General features: G+C 45.5%; 1 protein-coding gene across 4 annotated transcripts in view; it reads left to right on the forward strand.

The window, feature by feature from the left end:
* Window positions 1-20,677, forward strand: part of PAX2 (paired box 2) — a 97,851-nt gene that overhangs the window by 70,182 nt on the left and 6,992 nt on the right. For all 4 annotated transcript variants that reach the window (XM_074295333.1, XM_074295334.1, XM_074295331.1 and 1 more), the window contains exons 6-7: window positions 4,142-4,317; window positions 6,299-6,425. In XM_074295333.1, the coding sequence (XP_074151434.1) occupies window positions 4,142-4,317; window positions 6,299-6,425 (303 nt within the window). The remainder of the gene's footprint in view (window positions 1-4,141; window positions 4,318-6,298; window positions 6,426-20,677) is intronic.

Raw genomic sequence — 20,677 nt, forward strand, 5'->3', positions numbered from 1 at the left:
CCTATTACTTACTGAATAAAGTTTCAAATCTTTTGTCTTATGTTCAAGGCTCTACCTGCCTCCTCTTTTGCTTCCTGTAATTTTAATTCAATTTACTTTTAAATTTAAAATTTAAATTTAAATGCCACTAACTTTCTTGCTCTTTCCCCATAATATATATAAGGATAGAAGGAGGGAGTAACATTTGCTCCTCTGTAATGCACTTATCAAGCTTTATTTTGCATTGTCATATCTTCAGACTCCATGATCATATCTTACTTAATTTTCATCTCCCTTTTATGTTATACAGAGCAGTACCACAGTGCACACAGTAGGTGCTTATTACATGTTTATTGAGCCAAATAGAGACAGAGACTCTACATACCCTGACTTTCCAATTTTGCCCCCGAGTTTAGTAACTTGACTTCTCCCGCAGCCACGGACTGTTCTACTTTGACAAGACGCTTTCCCTGCCAGCACCAAGCTACCCGTTACAGATTAGAAGTAGCTGGCCCAGACTTGGGAATGGAACTGAGACACGGTCCCCTGTGCCATGTTGGGCCTCTTTCTGGCGACCGCGCACCCATTAAGGGATCGTTTTAAACTTGGTTATCGGCACCTTGATGTTGGTTTGGCTTTGGCACCTTGGCAGGGGCCCCAGCCCCTTTTCTTTGGACCAGACATGCATACATATGTTCACAGACTGACCTCAGGGTCCGTGCCGCCGCACTGGGGAGAACACCTAACACAGAGCCTCTTGTCCCTTCAGTAACAGAACTATGCTGGCGCGGCAGACTGACCGTCTGCTCTGGTGACCAGAGTGGGCTTCTGGTACCCAGCTGTGGGCATGAGATGGAACGGGCCTCCCTCCCTCTCCCGGCCTCCATCTCTCTCTTCCTCCTTCCTTCATTGCCTAGTTCAGGCCTGCTTTCCCCTTCTCCCTCCAGGTTTCCTCCTCCATAACATCTCTTCCACCTTTCTGGTGGGCTTTTAATTCCTTCCATTTCCCCAGCCCGATGACTGCCTCTATGTCCGCCTCCAGCTCTCACTTTCCCTACAATAGCAGGGTTTCCACATGTGGAAAGCTCCAACACAGCCCTCCAGAAGCACTCACAAGAGGTCAGGCTTGACTGGCCCAATAACCCCACCCCCAAAATGGCCTGTATTGACCTAGTCCCACTCTCTTTTTTTCTCTCCTTCTTTTCCTTTCCTGCTCCTTTTGTTCCATTCAGTTCTCCTGTCTCCTTCCATTCCTCCTTCCTCCCCCTCAATTCATCCTTCCTCATCCTTTTTTCTCTTATTCGTTTCTTCCTCTTCCTCTTCCCTTCTTCATCCTCCTCCCCTCCCTCCTCCCATTTCCCCTCTTCCTCCTTGCAGTTGGCTTCTGCTGCTATTCCCCCCCCCCCCCCCCGCCCAACCCCTATGCCGGCTCTGTAACCCGTCTCATCACCAGGGCCTGAGTTTACAAAAATAAATAAATAAATAAATAAATAAATAAAAAGGTCAGTGCGTGGAGGGAGCAGCAATAACCCCTAAAACAGTACTATCAGTGGAACATGATTGATCAATTGAATTCCATAGCGGCTGAAAAATGTGGGATTAAGTAGTGTATTATACGCACAATGAGTTGAGGCATGATGTTCATTTCAAGTTCATTTCGCCGGCCTCTGCCACCAGATCAGGCAATCAATAGGGGCAGCAGATATCATATATCACCTCTCTGCGGGCTGGGGAGAGAGCACCATAATCTCTCGCAAATTTAGAGTGACAGATTTGTCAAGATCTGAAGGGCCCCTGAATAAATGAAGGAAGAGAGACTCCTCCAACCAGTGACCTGAGGACAAAGCTGCAGCTCAGCCCTTGCACAGGCACACACAGCTCCCCCCCCACGCCCCTGTGCAGCTGCGTGCACATACGTGTGGCTAACATACCCATGCTTCCAGGCTTGTACACGGCCTTCCCTCGGCAGCCCCTGCGCAGCCCCACCCCCTCACACAGACACCCAGGGACATTCCCTCAGCCCTGCCAACCTGACCTAGAGCATCTCAGGTAGGTGCACCTCGAGGCAGGAGGGCCCCTGGAGGCTGGGGGGCCTCAAGTAATGCAGGGCTGCCCAGACTCAGACAGCAGGGGTACTGTCCAAAGGGGCATCTCTGTCTCTCTCCTTCTCTGTCTCTCTCCATATTTTATCTGTCTCTCTGTCTCCTTCTCTCTGTCTCTCTCATCTCTATCTCTCTATTTCTCTCTCTGTCTCTCTTACACACACACACACACACACACACACACACACACACACACACACAGATGTACTTCCACCCAGGCCGCTTACACACACACTGAAATGCGTTTCCCCAGTTGCCAATGAACACATGTTGGATATGTGCAATGATACACAGACATTCATGGGAAACACAGATTATAGTACAGATAGGAAAGGTGAGTTTATAACACTAGAAAGGGCCAGGATCTTGGGGGGGGGGGCAACAGCTCTTAGCCTGCCTCACTGGGCGACACCGGCGGAGCCTCTGAGGGTCATCTATATGGTTCTGAGGCTAGAGGTTCGAGTCAGGCAGGCTTAAGACTTGGTAGTGAGCAGGCGTGTCCCAGAGCCGCCTTTCACATCTTTTTCTTTTTCATGCATTGAACCTCCTCCTGTACATGTGCACATTTGTGTTTTTCTCCTAAAAACCTATAAAACACACACCTATCCTCTTCTCCATATATGTGTACACATGCCATAGACTCTCCTTTTGCATCTCTCCTCTCTCTCCTCCTCACTTGATGTCTCTCTTCTACTCTTTTTTCTTTTCCTTTTTTCCTTCTTTCCTTTCTCTCTTTTTTATTTTTCTTCCTTCCTTCCTCCCTCTTTCCTTTCTTTCTTTCCTCCTTCCCTTTCTCCCTCCCTCCTTTCCTTCCTCTTTTCTTTCTCCCCCCTCCTATTCTCTCTCTTCTCCTTCTCTCTCTGCCCCTTCCTCTGTCTGTCTTTTTCTCTCTCACATGCCACTTCTCCCTCCCTCTTCTCTCCCTTTCTCCCTCCTTCTCTCTCTGCCCTCTCATTTTCACTCTCCCCTTCTCCCTCCCCCTTTTCTCTCTCCCTTTCTCTCACACACACAATGGCTGCAGGTTGAGGTTAATCAATATGTAATATTTTCTATGGTCTCACGAATGATACTGTACGGTGTTACTGTATATAATGCAATATTGATTATATCATATCATATAATCACCTATAAACTGATATATATAACATCCTCTGTGCTTTTGGCGTGGCCCTGGCTGTGGGCCCAGTCCTAGTTCCAGGGTTCTGCCAAGGAAGTTGAGCATAGCAAAGTCAAAGAGTCCCAGGGTTGGGGCTGTGGTTGGAACTCTACAGGAGAAATACAGGATAAGGAATCAGAAGGAAGAATGAGAGCAGGGCTCCTTGGAGCAGAATGGGTTTTTTTCCCAGGCCTGATCTGAGCACTCCTGACTGGGATGGAGGTGGCTGGAGAGACAAGCATTCATTTGTTCTCCAAAATGGGGCTTGAAAGGTTGAGCTTGAAGAAAGGCCCAAGCTAGAGCACAGCCTGACAACTGGGGAGCACCTGGCCATGGGATGGGCTTGATTCTGGAGCAGAGGATGGCTGATAATGGAAGCCCCCATTTCTAACTTCCATCTCTCCCTGCTGCCCCCCACTCACAGATCCCCACCCAACTCCCTAAGCCTTTGCTCTCAAAACTCCTCTTCCCTTCCTAGTGGAGTTAACTGTTTTACTCAGTTACCATATTACGCTCAGCCACAGAGATTTGGTGATTTTCAGTCCTTGGGATTGATGGAACTGAGACTCATCTCTGAGCTGACCTTGATTCTCCACAGGCTTCATGTTGCAGTCTGAGCAGTAAATCCAGCTTCTCTCTGAAAAAGGCTCTGATTCAGGGAGTGAGGATCAAAGCCCTTCTTGAGAAGCTTCCTGGGTCCATTCTCAGCATCCTTCCCTGATTCCAAGCTTTCCCCAGTCTTATTTCCTCTCCTCAGATTTCCTCCACCCTCATAGGTCTGGTTATTTCTCTCCCTCATGAAAGCTGGCTCAGGTCGAGGGTTGGCCCAGACCTTTTGTCCACGCTTTTTTCCCTCCAGTTTCTTGGTATAGCACTGATGTGCTCTATACTGTATGTCCTGCAGATGTGCCTGAGGGCTCTGTCCCGAACGGAGACTCCCAGAGTGGTGTGGACAGTTTGCGGAAGCACTTGAGAGCGGATACCTTCACTCAGCAACAGCTGGAAGCTTTAGATCGGGTCTTTGAGCGTCCTTCCTACCCCGATGTTTTCCAGACATCAGAGCACATCAAATCAGAACAGGTGAGGAGCATCATGGCTCCCAGGGCCTCAGGGATGAGAGTCCTAAGCTGGACCTATCAGCTGGTCTGATACACAAGGCACACATGAACATACCCAGTGTGACATATATGCCTTGTGTGTTTGGGGTGGGCACCCACCAGTCTGTCCTCCTGACTTTGATTTCATTTCTCCCCGGAGTCCTTCAGGACCCTAAAACCTTTCTGCCCTGATCTACAGTGGGGAAGGCTTTAGCATTTGGAAAGAGACCTTTTCCTGAGTTTCACCAGCATCCAACCTGATCCATAGTCTACACTTCCCAAGAGACCCCAAAATCAGCCAAGAAACCTTCAACCCCATCATATGAGGGGAAGCTTCCCCCTCACCATCACAGGACAAGCACAAACAGAGCCAGAGCCCACATAAATGCTTCTGACATAGATATTCAGCAGGGATTAAATGCACAGGGCACAAAATGCACCCACATAGCATTCACTGTGCAGAATGCGCACGCACACACACACACAAACACATACACACACATAAATACACAGAGACAAATAGCACATTTAGAATACATGCTACACACACACACACACACACACACACACACACACACACACGACAGCCTGGCACAGACCCAGATGCTCTGGACAGCACAGCTCAGCTTTGCTCTGAGGTTCCCTTCAGTTCCCAGCTAGCTACTTGCCTTCCTCCCAGCCCGTCCTTTTATCCCATAAGCTGTTTGTCTTCATAAAACAAAAATCAAAAGTCTTTTTAAGGTGCCCCGAGTCATAAACCAACAAAGGAGTCTCAGGCTGCTCTGGGCCGGCTCCGTGAGCTCGCCCTGTCCCCGGCTGTATTACAATGAATAACCTTTATTTACTTTCATTACACTATTAAACACTAGCACAGTCATTTTTCCCCCTGAAACTCGGAGCAGGGCCCATAAAGCAAATCCGAAGCCTAATTGAGTTCATTTTAATTTCTCTCCGATCACAGCGAATTACTCTGGTGATAAATCAGGGGGCAGCTTCACCCCCAGTAGAAGGCCTAATTTGCAGCTAATTACAAAACTGATTTCTACAGGAAGATCAATACGAGAAGGAATTGGAAATGACGAGGCAATCCCGTCCAGCCAGGGAGGGGAGAGGGCCCACTGGGGGGGCCAGGAAGCGGAAGGGAAAAAAACGGACCCGAAAGAGCAGAAAATCAGTTTTAATTTAACGTAATATTAATCAGACCAACTTTTCCTGCTTTGTGCAGGCTCCCCTTTTGCCCAGCTCTGGGGTCTGGCTTGGCGGCTGCCGCAATAAAAAGGCAATTAGCCGCGTGTTTCGGGCAGGACACCCTTTCAGAGTCAATGACTGGCCCCCTCCCACCCTTCTGTTAGCCATGTGGACTCTCCCCCTCCCCAATTTCATACCCCAGTGCACAAGCAGAGAGCAAGGGGGCCTGCTGAGCCCTCTTTGTTTGTTTTTAAAGAAGGGGAACCCATACCCACTCAGAAAGTCAACCTTTGCCAGCCAGCCAGGCCTCAGAAACTGCCTTCCCCATCCCCAAGTGCCGGCCACTGCCAGAACCTTTCCTTTTTCCTCCCTTGATTCTCCCTACCTCAGGGAGCCCCAAGGAGTCCTTTCCCCTCACACTCTGGGCTGGGGAGGGTGGAGGATGGCCCAGGCCTTCCTACTCCTGCTCTTGTATAGCCTTTCCTCGGAGAAAGCTAAGCTATGGAAACTCAAAGTTGACCCCACCACTTCCCCAGCAATAACTCAGTCTCATAGCCTCTCTCTTGGGAAGCAGCCGTCCCCATCCCCCACAGTGGGGACACTTCATGTTCCTCTGAGACCTTCCCCTTTCCAGGCCTCCTTCTTCTTCCCCATCTGGGAGGACTCCCTGTTCCTCCTCCCCATCTGTACCAGAATGGTCCCTTTCTCTTTCTCTTTCTCTCTCTCTTTCTCTCGGTGCATCAATAGAGAGCTGTCGCTTTTCTCTCTCCTCCCAGGGGAATGAGTACTCCCTCCCAGCTCTGACCCCTGGGCTTGATGAAGTCAAATCGAGTCTATCTGCCTCAGCAAATCCCGACCTGGGGAGCAACGTGTCGGGAACCCAGACGTACCCCGTGGTCACCGGTAAGCACCCACCTCAATGAGGGAGACTACGGGAGGGAGTGGACGGTGTCTGGTTCATGAATCATATTATCTTTTTTATAGCATCTGGATCTGGATATAGGGGAAATTCAGCAGTGACATTGAAAGGGAGGGAGGGATTGTGACAAGATGAGTAGATGGAGGGTAGGGGAAAAGGGAGAAAAATGTGCTTCTTTTCTGTGTCCTGGAGCCCCTGGGTACTTCTGAACTGGAGGAGGGGTAGTTATTGAAGGTATTTGCTAACTGTGTGACCTTAGACGAGTCACTCTCCTTTCAGTTTCCTCATCTATAAAATGAGGAGACTATATTGGATCTCTGAGATCCCTTTCAGTTCTACTGATCTATGACTCTATAACTAGGCCTGGTGCTGGGAGTCACTGCTGCTTATGCTTGTTAGCAGCTTCTCTCTTTGCTCCTTTTTCACATTCACCATTTTATCAAGATTCAGTCGTTATTGAGCCATGGCTGAGAAAATGAGGGGGGTGGCAATGTCTAGCCAGGGAAGAGAGGTGCTAGCGTGGTTTCCTGTAAATATATGGCATAACCTTTACTGGGTGTCAGACAATGTGCAAAATGCTTCCCAGTTATTTCATTTGATCCTCATAGTAATCTTGGGAGGCAGGTGTGCTATTATGATGTCCATTTTATAGTTGAAGAAACTGAGGCAAACAAAGGTTAAATATTTTCCCAAGGTCACACAGTTAAATGTCTGAGGTTGGATTAGAACTCATCTTCTTGACTCCAGGGCCAGTGCTCTATCCATCACTTCAATACCAAACTTCTCAAGCACTTAATAAGTGCTTGCTGAATCCATTCTATGGTCCCTACCTGTTTCTCCTCACTGTGGTGTCCAGGCAGGACAAGGTACCACCAGCTTTCCAGCCCATCCCCTGCCCGGCAAGACAGTCAAATGATCTTCACTTCCTCTCCTGGGGCCACACCTACTGCCGCTGGCTAGGCTGTTGCACTGGGGTGGCAAGCAAGGCAATCCAAACATTACCATGGGCAGGATGGGTTCCTTTGACATCTTATGGACAACTGAAAATTTGTTAATTGCATGTGTTAAGACACTAGGCTTGGCTAAAGTAGACACAGAACTATTTTCTGAGAATAGGAGAGGTGTATGAGCTCCATGCAAAGGAAGAATTCAGGCGAAAGGCAATGAAAGATTTTGTGAAGAGACATGATATTTTCAGCTGGGGATACCATCAGGGAAAGCTTTCTGAAAGATAGACAGGGAGGGCTTCAGCAGAATGTGATGCTGGGAAGTCCATTTCTGAGCCTGGAAAATGACCTGAACAATAGCAAGGATGTGTAAAATCTGGAAATATAGGTTGAAATCATATAGTAAGTAGCCTGAAATATCAGGTTCAGGCGTTTATACTTTAATATCTAGTGTGTATACAGTATCTATTCTGTAGCAAGCACTGTGCTAAGTACTTTGTAAATAGTATCCCTTCTGCTCCTCATAATAACCCTGGGGAGTCGGTGCTATGATTATCCCATTTCTCAATTGAGGTGAATGAGAGAGTAGTTAAGTGACTTACTTGCCCAAAGTCACACAATTAGTAAGTGTCTGAGGCTGGATTTGAAGTCAGATCTTCCTGACTCTGGTCCATGTTTTTCTCCTTCCGCCAAACACCTGCCACCACAACAGGGAATCAAATAGAGCTTCTGATTACTAGTTACATGATCATAATGTTGCTTAGGAAGGGTCCTCCGGCAGGAAGGTGAAAGACATACTGAACACATTGAAGAGTAGGAGACTCAGAGGAAGGAAGAACAGTCAAAGTCCAAGCAAGAAGGAAGAGCGGATTAGTTGTAGTGGAAGTCAGAGGGAAGGTCAGGTAGAAACAGAATCAGCAGGAGCTGGTGAATGATTGGTTGGGAAGGATGCTGGATGAGAAGGGCTGAGCCATCCACAGGAAGGGGCAGATTGCTGAAAGGCAGGCGGGCGTTTCACTTCTGGACCCATCAAGGCTGAAGGCAGGACAACCAAGCAGAGGGAATAGCCTGAGGTTGAAAATGTAGAGCTGGAGCTCTGGGAAGAAACAAAAAGCGAGGGTGAAAACTTAGGAGCCATTTACATGGAGGTGAGAATGGCATGGGAGTAGATGAGATGGCCAGAGGACTGAACGATAAGAGAGAAGGGGGCCAAGGACAGAAGCCTTGGGAGAGCCTGTTGGAAAGGGGGAGGACTGAGAGGAAAGAGGAGGAGGAACTTTCAAGAAGGGGGCAATAGTGGGGTGACCCGAGCTGGGGGCCCGAGCTTGGTGAGAGGCCCAGTTCTGCAGGAGCTCCTGGCTGTCCCACAGAAGGTGCCTGGCACTGCAGAACAGTTTCCGGGCCAGGAAAGTGCCCAAGTGTGAGAGACACACATTGAGGTGTTATTAAAATTCACCTAATTATTCTGGAGACACTAAAGCCAATGTGCCGTTCATTGGGAGACAGGATGATTGAGAACGGCCGCGATGGGGATTGGGAGACACTGAGGCGTTACCCGCCAAGCGAGGAATGGAGGCGGCATGGGGACCTGGCAGAGGGGCTGCGGGCGCTCTGCGTCACAGCCAGCAGCAGCGGCAGGGGGCAGGCAGCAGCGTCTCCACTGATGGAGCAGGCCCCGATCCCCGCCAAGAGTGTGGAAGTGGGGACTTGAGGGAGGGACCCTGGGACCCCCAGCAGGGGGGAGCAGGCAGGGCCAGCCTCAGCCCTCTTCTCTGGTGCTCCGGGGTGGCGATTGGGATCCCTGTTTTACCGGGCACAGAGGCAGCCACTAGCTGAAGCTGGGGGGACAGAACCTGCCAAAGGTCACAGGTTCAGAGAATCTCCTCCTCCAAGCCAAATTTTAGGGCTGACAGGCTTCTCCCAGAAGCCAGGTTTAGCCAGGATCTCAGCCTTTTCTTGGGCCAGGCCGGCCTAAAGGGCCGGCAGCTGCTGGCAAACTCCAGTTCTAGGGCAGGCTGAGTTACTGTAGCTACCCCCAGACTGGAGCTCCCAGGGAGATGTCAGGGGGTCCTCCCTCTCCTGCCTGGGCCTCCAAAGCACCCAGGGATGTCTGAGCCAGGGATGCGGTTCTGGGTGCAGGGGCTCCTGCTGCAGGAGCACTTGGCTGATGCAGAAAGTGCCTCCACCTTCCGAGCTTCTCCACCCCCCACCCCCCACCCCCAATGGCCCTGGAACAGTCCCAGCTCAGCCTGGGAACATCTCCGGCTGATCCATCTGGATCCAAGTGTGAGAAAAGTTCATTTCAGACCCAGCTTGACATTCCCAGGTGGCGAGTTAGCACTAACATCTCAATCTGTATGCGACATTTCAATCAAGCGAGAAGTAACAAAAGCAGAACCATTAACATTCGGAGCTGTTCACCAGTGGTAATGACGGGGAAACTCGCTCCGAAACTGGAAATTACCAAAAAGAGAGGAGTGGGGGTGAGGTGGGGGAGGGGAGGGCATGAGGAGGGGGCAGAGAAGGGAGATGATTTTTCTACACTTAGGCCAAGATCCAATGTTTGGATTAATGGCGCCATTACCCGAGAAAGGGCTGCAGATTACGCTCATTCTTAAAATGTTTTTGCTGGCAATTAAACGGCTGCAGTTATTGATCTTTGTTGATTTTATGTCCTCCTGATTTGCATAATCTATTAAAGATGAATGATTCATGATGTGTTTATTATGGGGACAAGCAGAGTATGCTGGAGGTGCTGTCAAGGTGAGAACTCCGGTGCTGTTTGGGCCTTCATGGGCCATCCCAGACCTTAATCTCCTCCGGTCCCCTGGCCCCCTGCCATCTTTGCCTCCTTGGGAATCTGGAGTGAGAGAAGGGAGCTAAGGACTGGATTTGTTGTGCTCTGAGTGGGCTCCCTGCTCTTTTCCCATTTTTCTGTTAAGTGTATTGTTGAGAGATGTTCAAGCCAGGCTCTAAGCATCTCTAGGGTTAAACAAAGTTGGGGGTTAAGGGGCCAAGAGGAGGAGGAGGAGGAGGAGGTCTGGGAAAGGCTTTACAAACCCCACTGGAAGATTCTTGAGAGTCTTGCTTTGTTGGACAGAGTTAAAGGCTTTGGGGGAGGGGAAAGGTGAGAAGGGAAAGAGGAGGAGCGGAGGCTCTCTCTGGGAAGCAGCCGGCCAGGTGTATGCTAAGGAGAGCACAGAAGCTTGTGTAAGGTCTGCAGCCTGCCATGGCCCAGACTTGTTCCAGGGGACTTCCGGTAGCCTTTCCTTCCTTGGGACACTTCAGGATGCAGCTCTAAGAAAAGGGCCCAGCAGGAAACTCAGCCCAGTTAAGAGGGCTTGGTATGTAGGGTATGTCTACCGCATTCTGGTAAAGAGGAGATTGATTTCAAACTTAACCAGCCACTTGATGTACCTATTCCACAAGGACAGTGCTAAGAGAGAGAAGCCTTTGAATTGTATGTGTTGTGTGGTAAAGAAGGAGAGGGACAGTGGTTTATACTGAATCAGGGTCTTTCTCAAGAGTGACTAGAAGAAGCCCTGCTGGCACCCATCCTGCTTACCTCCCCTTTCTTCCCTCCCCCCCCCCACTTCACTCTTTCCTCTGGCACTGAGAGATCAATTTTTCAGGGTGGTATTTGAAAGTTCTGCCGAGATTTTAATTTCCCTGCATCACAACTCAGCAAGCTGCCCAGTCGAGCTGGTTATTTAAATTTATCACCCACTTTCCCTTTCGCTGCTGGGCCGCTCGGGCTCAGCCGAGCCTCTTCTCTCCAGCCCACTGCTTGAGGCTGCTGGTCTGGAACTGAGCCCAGTCTCAGAAGTGATAAGGAGAAGGGGACCAGTAAGAGGAGAAACTTGGCTGGAAGGGGATGGCAGCCCCCCACCCCCCAGTCCTAACCTAGGCTTTCTACAGCAGGAAGAAAGGCCTGCATGCAGGCCATGGTACATTCAGGACCCAGTCAGCTCCCCCTAAGGGGAATGCCCGAAGAGTTCCCACCCCAACTGCACCAGGAAACCCAGGAAGTAGCCAGAGTGACTCTGCCTCAGGGGACATCTCAGCCCCTGGAGGTAGGCAAGCACAGGTGCATGGAAGGCACCAGGGAAGAAGAAAGGAAAGGGAAAGAGTCAGAGATCCACAGACTATCAAAGCCGAGAGAAATCCCAGAGATCATCTAGTCCAAATGTCTTGGTTTTTTTTTTTTTTTTTTTTTTACAAACAATTGAAACTGAGGCTCAGAGTGGACAAATGACCTGTCCCTGGTCTGCCGGAAGCCTAGGCTGAGAACTAGGCAGAGGAAACAGGGCAGTGGATACTAGAGGTCCAGCAATTGTCAGGCAGGGAAAGGTCCTTTCTTCCCTCAGCTAAACCCTAAATGACACAGTAGGTTCTGGGACCAAAGGGTTAAGTGAACCCACCCTACTGACAACCCTCTCAGCACCCCCTCCCCAACATCCTCTGCCCCTCCCACTAGGGCAATGGGGGAAGACAAGCGTAATACAGAATTCCATATACAACCATGAGATAGTCCCAGGCAGGGTCTCATGGCAGCTCAGGGGCAAGCCTATGCAGTGGTATTCCGCTCCCACCAGCATTCTCTCCACCCACCCTCCCACTCCCCAGCAATAACTTCAGTGTCTTTCAGGCCCATTCGTCCCCTCACCCCAAGCTCAGTGAGACAGATTTCCTCAGACTTAGTGTCTCTGTCCCTCTCCCCTAACTTAACCTCACTACATTCTTAATGCCTCCAATTCTCCAAGGCCCCACCTCCAGTCCCTCCCCATGAATCCTGAGAGTCTCAATCCCAAGAATTCTTTGTTTCCTGTTGTTAACACCCCCTCCCTTTCCAATGTCCTCACCTTCTCTCTGGTTCCCCCCTTCCACCCCCAATAAAACAAACAATCTCACCCCTTCTCAGGGAGGAGAGGGTAATAAAGGTTCTAAGGAGTGTAGAGGTCTCCTGCCCTTGTGGGCTTAAAACTACTGACAGGAGAAAGGCATTTCTTCACAGAGATCACCAGTTCCCCCTCCTGCCTTGAAAAAGAAGGGCAGCTTAGTTGCTGCAGGAGCTTGGGAAGATGGAGACAGCTTTTCTGTGGCTATCAGACCAAAGTAGAATTCCTCATTCTAACTCTTCAATGGCTCCTTCAGTGCCATGACAGTTGCCCCAGCCAAGACATGGCAGCTATGCCAAAGAGTACCCCTGAAGAGTCTAGTCCCCAGGCTTCCGACTTAAGCACAGGGGTATTTCCATAGCAGTGAGACCCTGTGCCCTGGACCTCTCTCCCTCTCTTGATCTCTCCTTCTTTTCCTTCTTCTGGTCCTCTACATCTCTGATACAGCCCTGAGCAAGAGAGTGACTTGTTGAGGAAATAGTAGGGGAGTAAAAAATATAGGCACCTAATGCAATCTAAAATCTAGGGAATCAGCCCAAGTTTCATATGCACTGCAGCTATGTGTTCCACCTCCCCTCCAGCCCTATAAATCTTCCTGGTCTTAAATCCATTCCCATTCCCATCCCTACCCTTTCTTCTTTCCTTATCATGCAATCCCACCTCCCTCACTCTCCCAAACCCATATCCAGTGTCAACCCAAATCCCAATCTCGATGGCAGCTGATCTCCCCAGGGATGTGCTGCATGGTGTGGCTGAAGGTCAGCGGTAGAGGGAGATATTAAATATGTTTAGGAGACATGGAGGAGTCCATATAACTTTTCTTATTTTATCATCTTCATTTCCCTCCTTCCGAAGGATTACAAGTAGACTAATCTTGCCATTACTTCCTGATCTTGCTGATTCACTCAGCCTAAAACAGGGGTTCTTACTTTTTCCTTTTCCTTAGTATCACAGACACCTTTGGCAGAATGTCAAAACCTATAGATCCCTTCCAAGAATAATGTTTTTCAAATGCACAAAAATGCACGAGTCCAAAAGATACCAGGTTAAGAACTCCTAGTCTAAAAGAATGAAGCCAGTGTGACTTAGTGACAAATCTGAATCATAGAGTATTTTTAAAGAAATCGATTTCATCATCAAACTAGGCTAACAACGTGTTTTCTAGTCAAGGGCCTCTGGGAGCATGTTTTAATGAATAGCTAGGTTTGTAGTTAGCATATTAGCAGTTTGCATGTAAACACAGCTTCTAAAGTGCTGGTGCTGGAAAAGTTTGTACCTTTAAATGTTTCAGACCTTGTCCCTGAGATCTTGTTTATCTCATTAATTTACCTCTCCATAAAGAAAGGCTTTGCTGAGCAAAGGGAAAGCCAATCAGCCTGGGTCTATCTGAATGATCACAACTTCCTAATTAGCGGGGTCCAAAGGAATTCTTCCTGGATCTTTTGGAGCCCTGCTCTCAGAAGCTGAGAGATATTTTGGCAGGGTCTGCCCCCTACTCTTACTCAGGGAAATAGAGAAGTCAGCCCCTCCACATCCGTAGTCATTATTGTGGTAGAGGTGGTCCTCCTCTCCCAGGATGACAGGTGACCCCCCCCATCCCACCAAGGTCCAGAGGAGATCTGTTCCCCCCTCCAGCCTCTCAGCCCCCTACTATTCGTTTCTTCCATTAACAAAGCTAGAAGCTTCGGGACAAACAGCGGGAACTCTTGTGTTCCTGAGCTTTGGGAGTCAAACCCTGCGCTATTGTCACCTGGGAGAGGGCTTTGGGAGCCTTCAAATTGGAATCCCCTTCTCTTCTCTGGACTGGCAGCTGGGCGGGCAGGCAGGGAGGGAGGAAATCCTGGGGCTGGTCAGAGACGGACCTAATGCGCCAGCAGCTTAAGTGGCCGTTTTCCTTGGGATTAGGGTTTCACTTACACGGAGCGGCTGAAAAACACTCCGCTTTAGGAAGGATTAGAGCTGACAATTCAGTGCTCTCAGAGAACAAAATAAAGCCTGAGAGGAACTGGAAAACCTGGAGTATCAGGAGACTGTGTAAACAGGATTAGCCTCTGCCCACCCAGCATGAGGGGTTTCAGACGGCATAAGTACACCCCAGTATCCACCCCTGCCCTGAGCCCAGCTTCAGGTTGCAATCACCTTCATCAACGCCAGAGAAGTGTGCATCTTCCTTCGGGTGGCTATTTATTCCTTGCCCCCCAGGCTCACTCTTGTTCCTGACAGGACTCGGAGGAATATTTACTAGGGCCTCCCATCCCTTGGAAATTGTTATGGTGGTTGTTCTTTATTTTCCAGGAGGACCAAGATCTCAGGGAGGTCCCCTCCCCAATTTATTTATTTACTTAATTTTGGGGGGGACTACCTCAATTGCTACCTAGCCTTAATTACTTGAACCTAAAGAGACCCTCTCATTTTGGTTGAGTATAGAGCCCATTGATGATTAAGAAAAAACTATCTTGTAGAATTCTTTCACAGCAGAAGCAAAAACCTTTTATCACCCATTGGCTGGTGATTTACTCAAGACTAAGACACCAAGCAACCTGGTCACTGCGTCCTTTTCTGGGAACTGACCAAATCTTAGGTCACTTCTCAGTTCTGCTTGCTAGTGAAATTCCCTTAGGAACCAGCTTCCACCAAACCTACAGAGAATTAGCTTTGAAAATAACTTGTGCTACAAAGAATCGACTCTACTGGCTCCAAAAGGAACAGGTTTCATGTAACCCACTAAGATAATCCATAGGAAATCAATCACTTGTAACTCAGAGGGCACATATATGGGGATTAAGACATATAATGTGATTTCCCCCAGGGAATCAGTTATAATTAATCTGCAAGGTAGTGTACCTCACTGATATTTGGAGCACAAAATAGTCATACCCACATATTTCATAAAAGCTTGCAAGTAATAATGATAATTTATAGTTTTACAAACATCTTCACAACAACTGCATGGGGCAGGTAATCTAGATGATCTCCAAGGTCTTTTCTAGTTTTAAATGCTGTGATCATTTGATTTTTACAGATGAGGAAACCGAAATTCAAAGACAGAGATTTGTTGAAGGTCCCACAAAGAGTTAATAGAGAAACTAGAATTCTAGTCCAGGCCTTTCTGACTCTCCTTTTGTCTTTCTACAGTATGATCTTTTTAAACTAGGAGATATTTTTTGAGCCCGAGTTATGTCCAGTGCACGACTAGACATGAGGATGCAGAATTAGTATAAAACATGGTATAGTAATATATCCTTCAATGAGTTTATAACTGGAGAGGAGACCAGAGATTTTAAATTTTTAGAAAATTTGAAAAAAGAAAAAACAAGGGAGGTAGAAATTTAGGGATGAAATGGATCAGCATACTTTATAATGCCCTCTATAAATGGAAATTGACTTGGTTAATTCAAGAACATGTATACTATATATGTATGTATGTATACATATATAATTAGTTTGATCATAAAATTGTCACTCAGTTTCTTTACCTGTATAATGAGGGACTTATAGATATGGTCTTTGAGATGTCCCAGCTTTGACACTGTGTTTCATATGTGATATTTTAAAATATTTTTAGTTCAGTTAAATATAAATTTACTCGTTGAATTTTCCTTCTAAATGATTTTGTTTGCTTGTATTGTCTATAAATTGGTTGAGCCTTAGAAACCAGACCAGCAATTTTTTTGGTTTTGAAAAGTGATGCTAAAAGTTTATTAGAAGTTTATAAGAAACATGCTAAAAGATCAATGAAAACATTAACATCATAGTAACACAAAGTTACTGTTTTCCTGATTTAGGTCTTCCCATCTAATCATGCCAAGATGATAGAGAATGAACTCATCATCAGAAAAACAAATGAACACAATAGGATTTTTAAAAATCCTTTAAATCAACTTGAATATAACTTTATCCCATGATACTTTGTCTAATCATGCCCTTTTTTTGTGAATCATTTGCACTTTGTTATTGTCATTGCATAGTCTAATGTTTCATTTTTCTGTCTTCAATTCTATAGCCATGTTCTAAGTACTAGAGAAGAGACAGAGTTTAGACAAAACACAAACCGTGCCCTCATGGAGCTTGTAGACTAGTGTGTGTTGGGGATGGATGGAGGGAGTGGGGATAAGATATACATATAACTTTAATATACATGTATTACTAATTCGTGGGCTTCTGAAAACAAGCTTGAATTAAGATTACTTCTACCACATGTTCACTGATTTTGTCAATCCTGAATTATTCTATTTCCAGATATAGATAGATTTCTATATTCTTCAGAAGGCAGAGATATCTGCTCAAAGAGACAGACATTGGTAGGTCAAAGACCTCCCCACCACCAAATAATAGAAGATGCCTGTTTGGCAGGATCTTAGATGGTTTTCCTGGACCGAGCAGCCAAATGTGACCTCTTTTCTACATTATTTAAATAGTCCTCTCTAAAAACAATGTCTAGGTGTTGTCTTGTAATCCAGTCAAATGCAGAATCAAGGCTCTCATCACTTACATGTTTGCCTTTGAATCTTGGATCCAGGAGATTTGCAGCAGTTGATTTGATCTGGACCATTTGGTAAGGAATGCCTGACATAAGTGCACTGTCTGATTTGGATGCTGTGATTGCTGAAGGAATTGTCTTTAGAATCTTTAGGGAGTTCTGTATTTGAACTCAGAAGACATCCTCATCTAACACAGCACTCCTTATACTTCTGGGTACTTTAAGATCCTCAACTGTTAGTCTTTCTTGAAGACTATCTTTATTTTTTAGTAAAACTCTCAAAGGACATTACCACTGCACCCCATTGAGTTTTACACCAGTTTCCATGCTACTAATGTTTTCTTTGCATTTCACTTGCCGTTTCTTGAAAACAGAAATCCCAGTATGAGTAACATTTACTTGCTTGATAATTCAAGTATAGTTGTTAGAAGAATTGTCTATACATTGCCCTGCATATATAACATGTGGATATTTCTTGGTGATACTCTCATAAGGTCTTCCATTATGTTACCTGCATTTTCAATCGGCAAGGGCAACATGTCATCATTCCTTCCCTTTTATAGAACATAGATTTTTTTTTTTGCTGGCATGCCCTACAGTGCATTAGTTTGTTCCTGTTTCAGTGCTTTCATTCACACACACACACACTCCCAGGTGTGAACACCCTGATCTACAATTCCTTCTCCCCTCACATTTATCCATCCAGTGATAGACACTGTAAAGAACAAGACTGTGTTAATTCTTCCTGGCAAAAATTCCAGTACTTATTCATATGATGATCTTAATCATTTACAGGCTTTTCCCCAAGATGCTCTTTTCTATTATTGACAGTGGCAGTTCCAGAAGAATAGACTCCTTTGACAAGAGTTGGGTCAACACAGTTCTGATCTTTTAGCATCACCTATAAGCAAGGCCATTGACAGTACCACACAACTGCCTGCAATCTAGGATGACTTGGAGATACTGAATGAGCAGCTTTGCAAAGAGATCCCGTTCATTAACTTATTCCTATATTCAAATATTTATGATGTATTTACTACGTGCAAAGTCCTGTGAAATTTGAGACAGTAGCAGTCTCAGATGGAGTTATGAGAAGAGCAGTTTGTACTTTTTGCAATATGGTCCTTCCCTCATATACCCATAAAGATAGTGATCCATAGGCCATATCTATATGTAAGATTGTTTTTCCCTTCTAAAAAGCATTTAGAAATTCATTTTTCATTTGATAGTAAAGCATTTTATAGATTTATCAAATTTCAGACCAGGAAGGAAAGTCAGAATCAACTAGTTCATGCTCTCATTTTATAGATAGGAAGCTGAGGCACAGAGAGGGACAGTGACTTGCCTCAAGTCACACAGCATACTAGTGGAAGAGCTACAAGCACTATCCATGTTTCCTGGTTCTCAATTTAGGATAATTTCTGCTTCACTGCACTATATTTGCAAATTATGATTTTTTTTTCCTATCAGAGTAATTTGCAGTATAGGAAAAAATTTCATATGTTAGAAGTTGATTTTGCAATTTATTCAGAGAGAAACAGAGAGACAGACAGAGGCAGAGGCAGAAAGAAATAATAATTAAGGTTGGATAGATGATTTTGTACAAAACAACAAATTACTAAGAACTGAATAACAATTTATGTAGATGGGGAAAATACGCTGTTGTGGTTAAAAAATAGGTTCATTAGAGTTCAGATAAAATTTAAACTCTTACAACCTGTGTTTCTTAATGGAATATGCCTTTTCTCAGTCCCTTTGTAGATCTAAAGGTCACAGGCCTGGGAGGAACCAGGTCCCAATTTCCATCTAACTCCAATAATCTTTAACCAATCCTTACTCCTTTCTGTCCCAAACCTTTTAGACAAGCAGAACAATACGTTTCTTGTTTCTAACATCCACAGGAATAAGCAGATGCTACTTTCAGGATCATAGGATTTAAAGTTAGAAGAGAATTTAAAGGGGCAGCTAGGTGGTGCAATGGATAGCGCAGCAGCCCTGAAGTCAGGAGGACCACAGTTCAAATCTGGACTTAGACACTTCCTAGCTGTGTGACCCTGGGCAAGTCACTTAACCCCAATTGCCTCAGGGGGAAAAAAAGAGAACTTAAAGTTAGAAGAGAGTGAGTGTATAGTCACAGAATCACAGAATTCACAATATAGAGACTGGAAGGAATGGCAAAGAATCTTCATTATAATATTCTGATCAATCACCATCTAGCCTTTGATTTAAAACCATTCATAAGAATGCCCACTACCTTCTAAGGCACTTTATTTCACTTTTGGATAGCTCTAATTGTTTTTTTAAATTTTTTTAATTAATTTTTATAATTATAACATTTTCTTTGACAGCACATATTCATAGGTAATTTTTTTTTTACAACATTATCCGTTGTACTCCCTTCTGTTCCAAATTTTTCCTCTCCTTCCCTCCACACCCTCCCCTAGATGGCAGGCATTCCCATACATATTAAATATTTTATAGTATATCCTAGGTACAATATATATGTGCAGAACCGAATTTTGTTGTTGTTGTTGCAAAGGAAGAATTGGATTCGGAAGCTAAAAATAATCTGGGAAGAAAAACAAAACAAAACAAAACAGTGCTCACAGTTCATACTCATTTCCCAGTGTTCCTTTTCTGGATGTAACTGATTCTGTCCATCATTGATCAATTGGGATTGGATTAGCTCTTCGCTATGTTGAAGATATCCACTTCCATCAGAATACATCCTCATACAGTATTGTTGTTGAAGTGTATAATGATCTTCTGGTTCTGCTCATTTCACTCAGCATCAGTTGATTTAAGTCTCTCCAGGCCTCTCTGTATTCCTCCTGTTGGTCATTTCTTACAGAACAATAATATTCCATAACATTCATATACCATAATTTACCCAACCATTCTCCAGTTGATGGACATCTATTCAACTTCCAGTTTCTAGCCACTATGAAAAGGGCTGCCACAAACATTTTGGCACATACAGGTCCCTTTTCCTTCTTTAGTATTTCCTTGGGATATAAGCCCAGGAGTGATAGCTCTAATTGTTAGGAAGTTTTCCCTTACAACAAACCAATTTCCTCCCCTTCCAATATTTACCATTCATTGTTTCCTAGAACCAAATGCAATAAGTCTATTCTGACTTCCACATGATAGCTTTACATATACTTGAAGACCACCAAAATGTCACCCCTGAGTGTCTTTTTTTTCCAGGCTAAAAATCTCTGAGATTCAGATGACACCTTTTCCAGAGTGGGCAAGGTTTAAGGGATCAATATTTCCCTATCCTAATTCAGCCACTTTAATCACAATGGGCTGATGAGCAAAGTCATTAAGGTGGTTGAGCTTTAAATCCAGCTTTTGTGTCAGTATTCTTTCCATTACAGCAAACTGCTTCCCAGTTGATCAACAGAATTTCTTGAGTAGATTCAATGACATCATTTTGCAGATGAGGAAACAGTCTAAGAGAGATTAAGTGACTTCTACAGTGTAACAGTGTCCAAATTGGAAACTGAACTCAGGTCCACCTGACTACAAGTCCAGCACTCTCTACTGTACACCTAGCTGAAACATAAACATACTTTATAGTTTGCAAAGTATTTTCCTCACAGAATGAGTTTTTCTAATTTTACAAATGAGGAACCGAGGCTCATAAACATTAGATAATTTGTGGTGAGACCATATGATCCATCAGTGGCAAAGCTGTTGGTTTTTCTACTACACGACATTTTATCCTTATGACTGGAAAATGTCCTCCAATTTCTAGATTGAAATTCAACAAGGGAAAAGCTACTAAGAAAAGGGCTTCTAGATATATCGTTCTCTCTTTTGAAAAGTAAATGTGTGTTCTGTAGGTCCAAAAATATCTTACTAATACATTTAATTTAATTCAATAAACATGTATTAATCACCTAAAT

Source organism: Sminthopsis crassicaudata, chromosome 2 (genome assembly GCF_048593235.1).
Source record: "Sminthopsis crassicaudata isolate SCR6 chromosome 2, ASM4859323v1, whole genome shotgun sequence".
Lineage (NCBI taxonomy): Eukaryota > Metazoa > Chordata > Mammalia > Dasyuromorphia > Dasyuridae > Sminthopsis > Sminthopsis crassicaudata.